The sequence below is a fragment of the Podarcis erhardii genome (genome assembly GCF_964252035.2).
Source record: "Podarcis erhardii genome assembly, chromosome: 2".
Lineage (NCBI taxonomy): Eukaryota > Metazoa > Chordata > Lepidosauria > Squamata > Lacertidae > Podarcis > Podarcis erhardii.
In genome coordinates this window covers 69049156-69061686 of record NC_138498.1, presented here as the reverse complement: position 1 = coordinate 69061686, position 12531 = coordinate 69049156, and the positions used below count along the sequence as shown (strand labels likewise).

Sequence of the window (12531 nt, the reverse complement as noted above, 5' to 3'; positions counted from 1 at the left end):
TGGACTGTAGGTTATTGTTAAGCAGAAATGCTTCTTAGAAGCTGTACCAGGGAAGTGGTCATTGAGTGTACTACCCCCCCCCCCATGCTATAAGCTGCTTAGAATGTAGGGGCTTACCCCTCCCTGCAATACCAGTCTGTCAAGTATCTGTTAAACTGAGCATACTGTCAATGGAGCATTCTCATGAGTAACAACAGGTGCAAATTTGTAAATAGCAGACTGAGGAACCAAGGTATATAACATGTCCAGACTCACCAAAATAAGGCAATCAGCCTTACATTAATCTTGGCAAACAGGATACAAGCCACATACTCTGTTGGAGACCACCTCTTTCTTTCTGTCGTCATCATCATCATCATCATTTATTTATTTATACCCACCCACTGGTTTCCCCAGGTATTCTGGACGGCTCCCAACAGAATATTAAAAACATAATAAGACACCAAACATTTAAAAACTAGGGAACATTTAAAAACATTTAAAAACAGGGACATATGTGCATTTGATAGCTTTGGGTGGTCCTTGGCTAAAGGGCTGTGCAACTATTCAACAGTTTTGACAACTTGTTATGTATGCTTTTAGAATCCAACTTATTTCTGTGATTGCGAGTTGTTTCAAACATTGTTTAACAATGTGCTTTTATGTTGTAATCTGCCCTGAGATCTAAGGGTGAATGCTGTGTTATAAGAATAAGGTCGTATATATATAAAATAGATGTTGATAAATGTACCAAGCAAAGACATACAAATATGTAAGCCACATGTCTGAAACCCACAGAAAAGTCCTGAAACCATTTTCTCTCTCCCAAAATGACCTCAAATATTCCTCTGTAAGGTCAAAGGAAATGGGAAATCTCCCCGTTATTATTTCTGATTTTTTAAATTACAAGTACAAAAACAAAGAAAACTTCAAAGAAAACAGAAACAAAAGACCTATGCAGCAACAGAGTATTTTCCAAATTTGTTTTCATATTCTGAAATAGATACAACTGATGAAGCCTTATTTCTAAAATTCAATTCAAATTTACTTTCTGACAGAGGGCAGCTATCAGACATACGCCCTAGATTGCAAACTTATGGATCTGTGCTTGAAAGCCAAGTCCAAAAGAACTGTATGTACTATATTTCCCCAGTAAACACTAACAGAACCCAGCTGTATATAGTGGTTGTTAAGAGATAAGCTCAGCAAGCAAATCTTTTTCTTTATCTGGCCATGTACGCGCTTCTCTTTTTCCCAGATCCTTCCAACAACTAACCCAATTACGGTCTCACTCTCACCGGAAATCATGCCATCTTGGGGGAGGGGCAGGGAAGCAATGTCTCCTATTCTACCAGTGGGGCAGCATCGCTTGGAGAAGACAAAACTCTTATTTAGAAAATTTAAAAATCAAACTTGCCATTTAAATTCTTGGCTTTTCCCTCTGCACACCCAGCAACTATTTTCTTTCTTCCTATCTATCCAGTGCTTTTTTTCTGGGGGGTGCGTAGGGATACGCATATCCCTAAACATTTTGTGACTCTTGTTTGGCCTCATTGAAGGGCAGTATTTCAATGAGTGGGAAAATGAGAGTACCCCTAAACATTTGTTGAAGAAGAAAAGCACTCTATCTAATCTATCTATCTTCACCATCCTGTCCCAGCAGTCAGTGAGGGTCGAGTCTTGCCCCGAAAATATTTCCGTCAAAGCGAAAGGGATTTTCTTCCATTTATGTCCGTTTCATTTATTTAAATTTCAGCCCCGCCGCGCCTGCGTACTGAATGCACGCGCGCCCCCGCGGGCCGAGTTTCCTCCGTGCGCGTCTCTTGCAGAACAGGGCTCGTAGCGCAACGGAAGCTCTACCTTTGTTACCCGGAAGGGCACTCCGCCGCCGCCGCCGCCGCCGCCGCCAGCTCCGCCGGCTTCGCTTGGGCCCGGTTGCCATGGCGCTCTCCCCGTACGTTCAGTCCATGCAGGAGCTGTTCCGGGCCAACACGCGCATCCGCGAGTTCCCCGCGCACGTGGCCAAGGTCCACTCGGTGGCCTGGAGCTGCTGCGGCCGCCGCCTCGCTTCCGGCTCCTTCGACAAGACCGCCAGCGTCTTCGTGCTCGACAAGGACCGGCTGGTCAGTGCTGGCTGCGCCAGGCGGGGAGATAGGAGGAGCAGAGAGACCAGTTGCCGCAGCAGCCGGGGGCTGGCGTGAATCCTGCTCACTTGGGCGCCTAGCAGTGGTGACTTCGCTCCCCGGCATGTGGCTCTCTGGGATCCGTGAGGAAAAGTCGCCGCATTTAGGGCTTTTCGGTTTAGAGGTGTCAATGAAAGGAGTGTATAAAACACGGCGTGGTGTGGGGAAAGTCGGTACCATCTCTCATAACAACACTGGAAGTCGTGGGGATCCACCGAAACGGAATGGGAGAGGATTTAGGACAGAAGAAAGTGCTCCTTCACATCACATAGTTAAACCATGGAAACCCCAGTAACCGTGGTAGCTGCAAACATGGATGACTTTAAGAGAGGATTGGATAACTTAACATGCTTCTTCCATGTTTGGAGACAGTATGTTTCTGAATACTAGTTGCTGGAAACCACAAGGTCCTACTTTTGGGTTTCTAATATGATTGGCCACTTTGAAAGCAGGATGCTGAACTAGATGGGCCATTGGTCTGATCCTGCAGGTCTTTCTGGAGTTCTTATTCCTAAAAGAGGTGTGACGCGAAAACTGAGCACTTAGGCTTGGATGATAGTGTGCTTAGAATGATTATTAAGTCTAGTTAGGCTGCTTGTGAGATGCATGGTAATTCAAAGGATCATCATAACATTTCCCTTTTGAGGGATGTGTGTGTGTTGATTACTAGTGTGTGTTTTCTGTAGGTGAAAGAGAATAATTACCGTGGCCATGGAGACAGTGTGGATCAGTTGTGCTGGCACCCCAGTAACCCAGACTTATTTGTCACTGCGTCTGGAGACAAAACCATCCGTATATGGGATGTCCGCACTACTAAATGTATTGCCTCCGTGAATACCAAGGGTAGGTATCACTAATATTCACTGAAAACAGAGCTGTCCTATATGCTTTTGTTTTGTATTTTTCAATGGTTTACTGCGTTTATTGGGTTCAAGTACAAGAACCTGCGCAAGATGGTCCTGAGAGGCAGTCAATCTCCACTGGCAACATAGCCCACATGAACAATTCTTCTTTTTCTATCTTTGTTGCTCAAGAAGGGGCTGAGATCGAAATTAACTTGTACTATGACTGTATTTCAAAAGCATTGATTGAAGGTATAACTTATAGATACCATTTTACCAGTACCACTAGAAACCATCTAGAGAGTTGAGCGGGGGATGAGATTCTTAATGGTGTTTATAATGTAGCTATCTTGAGCTGCATGGGACTGGCAGTTGGAGACCAACAGTAATTGGAGGGCCACAGGCACCATATCTCTGGTGAAGAGAGTATAGGTAGATAAGCTGCATTTTATAGGGCTGGGTATACGTGATTATGTTAGAAGTTCTTGGCTTAAAAATGCAGGTGTTTGCGTGTTGATTGAACTGTTCCTGCCCAGGAAGGAATTCAGTAGGTTCAATTTCCCCTTCCTCACTTTTACAGGGGAGAATATTAACATTTGTTGGAGCCCCGACGGACAGACTATTGCAGTAGGGAACAAGGATGATGTGGTCACCTTCATTGATGCTAAAACATATCGGTCCAAAGCTGAGGAACAGTTCAAGTTTGAGGTGAATGAGATCTCTTGGAACAATGACAACAACATGTTTTTCCTCACCAATGGCAACGGTTGCATCAACATCCTCAGGTACCCTCACCATGGCCTTTACTGGGAAGGGCAGCAAGTGAGTTGGCTGTCTTGACTTTTGTATAGGTGGTGGGTGGGGAGAAATACTTGTGGGGTGTACACCCAGGTGGGTGTACAAGGGAAAACTGCCTTGTGGACCTAACTTAGGCCTAAGGACCAGAGGTTTCCCATCACAGAGGCACCATAAATATGAACTCTTCCCTGATCCCACCCTGTGTCCTAGCTCATATCCTTGTTTGGTTGGTACAGACCTACGGCTTTATCCCCACATTCCAGTCAATGTGACAGAAGTTTTTTTGTGCCTTCTGTCATTCCCTCTAAATTGGACATCTAAATCTGTCATTTGGATACGTCTTAAACGACCTCATATTCCTGCGGGGAACTCTGTAAGTGGAATACAAAAAAACTGTGTTATTCCTGTTGTTATCATGCAGTGACGTACAACTGCCACAAAGCCTCCCTAGACTGGGCAACTTTTGTTGCCTCTACTATATAAGCAGGTTTTAGCTTCCATTTTGTGACCAGTAAGAAGACGTTTCTAGATATTACATAGCTAGTAAAAGGGCTGTTTTCTCCCCAACTCACTCCAACTTCATTTCTTTAACTTTCTACAGCTATCCAGAGCTGAAGCTCATCCAGTCAATTAATGCCCATCCTTCAAACTGCATCTGTATCAAATTTGACCCAACGGGCAAGTATTTTGCTACAGGAAGTGCTGATGCATTGGTTAGCCTCTGGGATGTGGATGAGCTTGTATGCGTGCGATGCTTTTCTAGGTGAGTTATCTTGATCTGTGAACTTAATGACCTTTTTTGACCCTAGGGGTTGTCAAAATGTCTATACCATACCTTATTTTGCACTCCTGCAGCTAGGTATGTAGATTGAATAAATAATTCTCAACCACTTGTACACTGAAGTGCTCTGAATGGGTTGTTGCTCTTGGAAGAAATTGAGCGGGAGGAGGTCATGAATGATATATGAAAATGTTAATTCAGTTTGCTGCCTTGGCAGGGTAGACTGATTTATATCAAGGAAATTTAAATCACTAAGAAAAAAAGACCAGTTTATAAAGCATTGGATTTAAATAAGTTGTTTTTATTTTAAAATTCACGTTTTTCCTGATCAAGCAGATATGCTATCCAGTTGTTGTAGAACACACTGCTCAGACTAAGCTGAGCTTTTATATAACCTATGAGCATAATCCAAAAACTTTGCTTCTGCAGTTCATAACATCTTTGTGGATATAAGAGACAGATTTTTGTTCAAATCTTTTTTGGGGGCAAGGATACTAAGGAACCCACATGAATGCAGTCTACTGAAATTTATATAAGCATTGACTTGTAAAGATACTGTCTTTCTCTGTGTTTAGTAATGATAATTTAATAAATAATGTAATAATTTGAGTACTGAACTTACTGCAAAGTTCTAGTAGTTGGGTGGGTACATGGATAGCATTGTCAGTGTGTGATTTCCAATGCTTAACTTTAAAAGTCAGAATTTCACCGTGGCTCATTTTTTTTTTAGTAAAGCAGCCTTTAACTCAGTCTTTTTATCTGTTGTACTTCTGGAAGTTATTATGTGCATGTTGTGATTAAGTTGGATACAACCCATACAGTATTTTGATTTTTACAACATTGTGTGCAGAAATCAATTTTCCACGCTTTTAAAAATCATGATTTTCTATCCAACCTGAGTCACAGTAGGAAGAGCAAGCTTGGAGGATTATTAGGAAAGCAGTTGAATATTAAATGGCTCATATCATAACTGCTAGATGTGCAGCCATATATGGAATATGGTGAACAAAAAAGATTAAGGAGGACATGCTCAAGATCAAGAATATTTATTATTTTATATGTAACTTAAAGTAAGTGGTGTGGCCTGAGAAAAGAGGAGAAAATTTTATGCCTTTCCTAATACTTTAACTCTGGCTAACACAATCTATTGGCAGAAAAGTCAGAGAAAATACAGACTGTGTGTAGCTACGTATATATGTATGTGTGTGAGTGTAGTAATTAATGTACAACATTTGTTATCATAAGATATTATGGCCTCTGGCTTAGCATTAAAAGGGGATTAGACAAATTAATGGAGGATTGCTTTATCAACAGCATGATGGTGACTAATTAGAACTGCCATACCCAATGGCAGTATTTTTCTCTCTGTTGCTAGGATGAAATAAAGAGGGAGAGTTCTTGGCTTTGGGTGCTATTTTCATGCTTCCAAGAGGCATCTGACTGGTATCTGTCTTCTCGCCCCAACCCTTATTCCATTTGCTCCTATATTTCAGGCTCGACTGGCCTGTGAGGACATTGAGTTTCAGCCATGATGGGAAGATGCTGGCTTCAGCCTCTGAAGATCACTTCATTGACATTGCTGAGGTAGAAACAGGTCAGTGCTCTTCTCACAGTCTGCCAAGAAAGGCAAAGCAATTCTAAAAACATGTACTAGGGAATGAGCTCGGATGAAGATCATGTTGGTTTTGAATAAGCTTTCACTATCAATGCGTGTTACACTTTTCCTGTCATCTACTGGAGATTCCCTAAATTTATTTTGGTCCATTCCTAGACCTAAAAACTTGGCAAAGCTACGCATATCTGGTGTGGGGGAATCCAGGCAGAACGTGCAGGAGTAGGAGGATATTGTCCCAGCCAGAGGTGGGGAACTTGACAGCCCACGGGGCCTTCCTATTTGTTCTCGCCTCCCGACATCCAGTCCCTGCAGCAATTAGGATTGAATAGTCTCTTATAGGCTCCAAAAATCTTCTTTCAAGTTTCCTTTCTGCACAAGGGCATTTGTGGGGGGAGGGTTGAAGGGATAAGCCTTTCCTTCACGTATGCTGTGACGCCCACCCCCATCCAAAATTAACCCTGTTCTGCAATTTGGCTCGAAAGAAGCCGACCTTATGCGTCGTAATCACTTAGGCTGGAAAAAAGAATTGCTAGGGTGCTGGGAGAAGAGTGAGTGTGGAAACACGAGTGCTTCATTTTTGCTAACACTTAACCATGCCCATTTTTGTTTTTCATCGTAGCCACTGCTAGCATACGTCCCTTGGAAGAGTGCCCATGATGTCATGTGCCTATGAAGAAAGTGCCCCATGCTTAGCCTAAGCTCCTCTTGTTCTCAAAGCAATAGTCCCTGTAATTTTATGAACCACCAGTATTTTACAAACCCCTCCTCTGTTCTTGCTGGCTGGTTGAGAGTTTTTGGCTTTGAATTGCACTTGTAATTTTATGTAAAAAGATTGCGGTGTGAAATTCTTCTTCGATGGAACTCATTAAACTGCATTCTTCTACAGAGGCGAGCCAAGAACAGGGTGTTCCAGCTGCATTTGTCTTGGTTCCTTGGTTAATTCTGTCTTTATACTTCAGGTGAGAAGCTGTGGGAAGTGCAGTGCGAGTCTTCAACGTTCACTGTGGCTTGGCATCCAAAGCGGCCCCTGTTGGCCTTCGCCTGCGATGACAAAGATGGCAAATATGATAGCAGCAGAGAAGCTGGAACCGTGAAGCTCTTTGGTCTTCCCAATGACTCATAAGAGAAGCTTCCTGGGGACTGTATTTGTAACCTAGTATTCCTAGTCAAGCCCACATATGCATTGCTTCTCTGTTTCCAATTTTTGAGCAGGAGCAGCACCATGGTTTGACATTCCCATGCCTAGAAAGCTTGCTTTTTGAAGTTTTTGTAAAATGCCCAACCATTCTAAAAGGCTGACTGGCTGACTAAATTCTCCAATTTCTAGGCCGTTAATTGTTTTTTATTGCAAAGAGGAAGCTACAGCTGCCAGTGGATTTGAGTGTCTTGTGTGCTGTGCGTTCAGTTAGGAAAACAATCCCTGCCCTCTAGTTTCTCAAGATGTAGCAGGCAGTCCCTCTAAATCCCTGTGACTGTGCCATTGTCATGACTTGTGTCTCCCTTAAAAATGGAAAGACTGGGGAATACTGTATGCAGGTTTTCTGTTGTCACATTTCGAATCCTCCTTTTCCTTTGGAGGAGTGCGCGTCTTGCCTCCTTTGGAGGTTTTGTGTGTGTGTCTTTCATTCCTTTTGCACCTTAGGGTAATGAAAGGAGAAGGGATCGGGAATAGGGTTATTTTTTTGTTTGAACCTGTTCTTGTATTTTGGATAATTTGTTTCAGTAAATAAAAACATAAAACTTGTCTGTGTTGTAGTTTTTAAAAAGCCAATATATTGAACTACCAAGATGTACAAATAATGCAATTCCAAGAATACCCCTCTGTGCCACTGTTTTCTCTGAAGAACAGCATAATGAAACTGGAAGGCGCAAAGAAAGGCAAACTTAGGGATGTTTTTGTTTTGCATGGGGCTTCCTGGAAGCATTTGGCTGGCTGCTGTAAATTAGGATGCTGAAGTAGAATGATATTTGGTCTAATCCTTCAGGTTTCCTGCCACGGTCACCCTAGCTGCTGGTGCTTCCACACCATTCCTGGTTAAGGCTTTCTTCCACCCCTTTAATGACGTGCTTAGTGATGTTTTCGGGTCACTCCTGGGTTTGATGCTGTGCATGCATGCGCAGTGACACTTCGTTTGGACTCTCATTAATTGGTTGTTGCCTGTACTTTTATTTTATATTGAACATTGCCCTCAAATTATTTTTGAAGAAGGGGAGCATATAAGTATTTTAAATAAATGAACATAAACATCCTATTAATGATGGTGAGAAGAGTAAGTGAGTATTTTCAGATTGAAACACTGGAACCTAGATCATAACAGATTAATTCCTTTTTAGTAGTACTGTACATTTTTTAATCAGCAAATTTGCAGTCCTTTCTGGAGCCAAGCTTCATGATGCCTGTGTTGGCATATTATTTCCACTGGAGGGCAGTTTGACCCTTTAGTAGTAGAAGAAGTGATTCTGGCAATCCCAGCGCTCAGCCAATTAAAGCCCATTCTCCATTTTGCACCAATTGTTCCCTGGCAGGTCAGCTGCTACATTAGTAAGATTTGTTTGGAGCCTCTTCAAAGCTGAGATCAAACGGCTGCAGTCCATGAATTATGTAGATGCTAATGCTGTAGCCTGCAGGAAGCTCCACTGGCACAGTCTGGTACCTAGCCATTTTTCTGAAAGGAAGACAGATCTCTGCAGGGAATGGGGGAATCCACCAGACACCCTCTTCATGGGGGCACTAAAATAATTAGTTGATTTGCATGGAGTGTAGAGTTTCACACAAGTTAAGCTCTACTAGTGACTCTAAAACTGCCATGGATCAATATTAGTCCTGACAAACCAGGTTGCTAGGCACAGATTGGACAATTCAGAGAGATTCAGAGCTGTGTCGGGGAACCTGTTGTCCTCTTGATGTCATTAGACTCCACCTCCCATTATTCATAGCTAGCGTGGCAAGTGATTGGAGATGATGGGACTTGTAGTTCAGCAACATTTGAAGGACCTCAAATTTTAACAGTGGACTAGAATTGCACTGATATCTATGAGACTGGCACATTTTAGGCAAAGGAAATCAAAAAATTTGGAGGCTAAATGCCAGGAGTGGCTGGTTGTGTAGATGCTAGGCATCTAGTATTATACATAAGCACACATAAAAATTATGAATAATGATAAACTTGCATGGGATGCACTTTGCAGTCAATTACTGCAGACATATTTGATTAGACAAGGCTCTTGGCTATTGACTGTCAGTTCTTAGAATGAGCCCAGGGGAAAAGGAGAATTGAGGGTGAGCAGGGCTGCTGGTAATGGCTAATGGATGAACTTCCTCAATTAGCTGGTTTCTCAAGGATTGCTGCAATCAGTGGGGATGTAGCAACAATAATATGAGAAGAGCCCTACTATGCTAAAGGTAAAGGGATTCCTGAGCATTAGGTCCAGTTGTGACTGACTCTGGGGTTGCAGCGCTCATCTCGCTTTATTGGCCGAGGGAGCCGGCGTATAGCTTTTGGGTCATGTGGCCAGCATGACTAAGCCGCTTCTGGTGAACCAGAGCAGCGCACGGAAATGCCGTTTACCTTCCCGCCGGAGCAGTACCTATTTATCTACTTGTACTTTGACATGCTTACGAACTGCTAGGTTGGCAGGAGCAGGGACCGAGCAATGGGAACTCACCCCGTGGCGGGGATTCAAACTGCCAACCTTCTGATCGGCAAGTTCTAGGCTCTGTGGTTTAACCCACAGCGCCACCCGCAAAAGGCTAAATCTAGTCCAGTACATTCTGTCCCCTACAGTGGTTAGCCAGATGCTTTGGGAAGTTTACAAGCTGAGAGGTACACTGCCCCTGACTCTGGAGGTTCAATTTTATTACTGTAGCTAATTGTTATTGATAAACTTCCCCTCTATGAATTCCTCTAGTCTTAAAAGAAAACCCTGATCTATACCGATGACATAGTTATGGCACGGGAAAGGCAGCAGGGGGATGGCAAGCTGGAGACAGACCAGGTGGCGATGAAGAGAGAGATGCCCTGGGCTGCTACAGTTCCAGCTCTGTCCAGAAGCCTGCCGGGATTCTCAGTAGGTGACCAGTCTTCCATTCCTCTCCATGGCACTAATCATAGCAATTACTTAATTCTATTCCAAGCAGGGCTGAGCCCTCCAGACCAAAGAGCTGCTATTATCCTCTCTGGTTCTGCTGCCTTAGTCCTTGCAGCAATCAGCTCCCATTGTCTCCCCCCAGCCCATAGTGCTGCCCCTGGGGAACTTGCAAGTAAACACAAGGCTAAGGGAGCTTCCTGCCAAGCTTAGCAGCCCAGTGTTTCTGCCTCCCCCTCCTTCTGCACAGCTTTTCTTCTGCTGTGTTCAGGTGGGTCAAGACAGATGGGACTCCTAGGTACTCCTGTAGGCATTATTCATGAGGGCAAACCTCTGCATTAGTCACAGCCTTCTTAATGCACAAGAGCACCATTCTTCTCAAAGGATATCACTCCGGGAAGAGATTCTGCATTCCCTTATTTGCTTTGTGCTCACCAACAGCAGCACTTTCTGCATGGAGGCCCCTTTAATGAACCTGTGCCTCCCATCATCCTTGTCCATTTGCTTTGCTAGCTTGGGTTGATGGAGGAATTAGACTACAACTGACCATATTGGTCAGGCCAGTTGGGGCTGATTGGAGTTGGAATCAATATCTGGAGGGCCACAGGCTCCCCACTTTTGACTTACGAACATAGGAAGCACACCTTATGATGAGACCACAGGTCCATCTAGCCTAGTATTCTTTTCTCTGACTGGCAGCAGCTGTCCAACATTTCACACAGAGGTCTTTGCCAGCCCTTTAACTGGCAAAGATGCTTTACTTGGAGCCTGAAATCTTCTGCATGCAAGGAGTGTGCTGTTTGGTAGTGTTAATAGAAATAAATGGTTTAGGCCAGAGTAAGCATATTTTGTCCTCTTCAGACAGGAGCCTTATACCCTTTTAAATCTTTCAATTGATGTAGGAATTCCAGCATGTTGAGTTTTTACTGAACTTAAGCAATTGTTGATATGAACATAGACCACATTGCCACAACATATTGTTCTGCATGTTGATAGGGATTTGGAGAATCCCCTGTAATTCACATGGGAACATACTTATAAATGGTTAAGAATCAATATTCTATAACAGATTTTTCAATAGGGAAAGAAGGTGGACTCTTATATTTCCAGGGGGTGGTGTGGAAAGTGCCTTGGTATATAGAAGAATGGTAGCTTGCTCACAAAAATCCAGCTTATCTGGACAGCTAGAACTCACAGGCCTTGTAAAATGCAAGGGCAGAGCCTGTTTAAATGTTAAAAAGGGAAAGGAACAGCCTTCAAAGTGGCCTGTGAGATGTTATGACAAGGCCTGTGCATGGTCCCGGAACTGTCATCCACATGCTGGATGAATTAGTCAGTGACCTCAGGTTGTTGTGGCAGTGCCTGATAGATACATATATCTGGGACCATGTCCTGATAAGAGTGAACACAACCATGAAGGCTTGCAGCAGCACTTACATTTGGTAGGCCTTTATCTTCTGAGCTTGCTTTATGTTACTGCATGCACCAAATGATCAACTGTAAACCGACCTCACAAGACCCCAAGTCATCCTAGCCTTACTGTGTGTACTCGCTAGTGGCTGCGATAACTTTTACCCTGCTTTTCAGACGGAGAAGTGAAGTTTGCAGGGAGGCGGCAACTTGCCCAAGGTCACCCGGCAGCAAACAGCAAGCCTGTATCCAAGCCAGGCAGCTCCTGAGCTCCCTGGGTGTTGGCTTCTTCCCGAAGAAGGGTTGCACTTACTGCCAGTCATTACCGTATGGCAAGCACTGTAGTGCCCAGCAGGGATCTGGCCCAAAGAACGAGAGCAGCTTGTTCCTAGCTCTCTCTGTCTGGCACAAATATCCTGCAGTTGCCAGTAATGTTGGCTCTAAAAACTCTTTGCTTACTAGTACAGAGCGTGCATTGTCATTCTGATCCAAGTGCTGGGGGTAGGTCATAGTATTTAAAATAAGAGCATGGCTGCCACTCCAACCTGACGTGCGACCAATGAACAGCAATAACGTTGGGCTAGCTAGCTATAGCACCTGGTGGTCCTGTGAGATTATTCTCTCTAGCTCTGTCCCTTCCTAGGGGAAGAGAACAAGAGAGGGAGGCTGTGAATCGTAGTTCTTCAGCACTGAGATTAATGTAAGGAAGGAAGTATCAACACTTTTAATTAGCCATCTCTTGAACAGTTTTAGGTCAAACAGGTTCCTCACCACTCCAGAAGTGGGTTATCTGTCCTAATGAATGAGCAGAAGCTGGAGTGGGAGGAAGCATGTTAA

The 12531-nt window shown here is 43.7% G+C and overlaps 1 protein-coding gene and 1 long non-coding RNA gene across 2 annotated transcripts; one reads left to right on the top strand and one right to left on the bottom strand.

Annotated features, from left to right (window-relative positions):
• Positions 1 to 1872: 1872 nt before the first annotated feature.
• Positions 1873 to 7942, top strand: THOC3 (THO complex subunit 3). Its single transcript, XM_081850250.1, has 6 exons — positions 1873 to 2102; positions 2849 to 3005; positions 3585 to 3789; positions 4404 to 4565; positions 6077 to 6177; positions 7158 to 7942. The coding sequence occupies exons 1-6, from the start codon at positions 1920 to 1922 to the stop codon at positions 7319 to 7321; spliced, it is 972 nt and encodes a 323-aa protein (XP_081706376.1). The 5' UTR covers positions 1873 to 1919; the 3' UTR covers positions 7322 to 7942.
• Positions 4656 to 6070, bottom strand: LOC309335325. The gene is made up of 2 exons (XR_014153449.1): positions 4949 to 6070; positions 4656 to 4907 (listed from the first exon to the last, which is right to left on the bottom strand). It is a non-coding gene; the product is annotated as an uncharacterized lncRNA (long non-coding RNA).
• Positions 7943 to 12531: the final 4589 nt, after the last annotated feature.

Coding starts and splice junctions, on each gene's coding strand:
- THOC3 (XM_081850250.1), top strand. CDS start 1,920: ATGGCGCTCTCCCCGTACGTTCAGTCCATGCAGGAGCTGTTCCGGGCC. Junction 4,566..6,076: donor TGCGTGCGATGCTTTTCTAG/GTGAGTTATCTT, acceptor CCTATATTTCAG/GCTCGACTGGCCTGTGAGGA. Junction 6,178..7,157: donor CATTGCTGAGGTAGAAACAG/GTCAGTGCTCTT, acceptor TTTATACTTCAG/GTGAGAAGCTGTGGGAAGTG.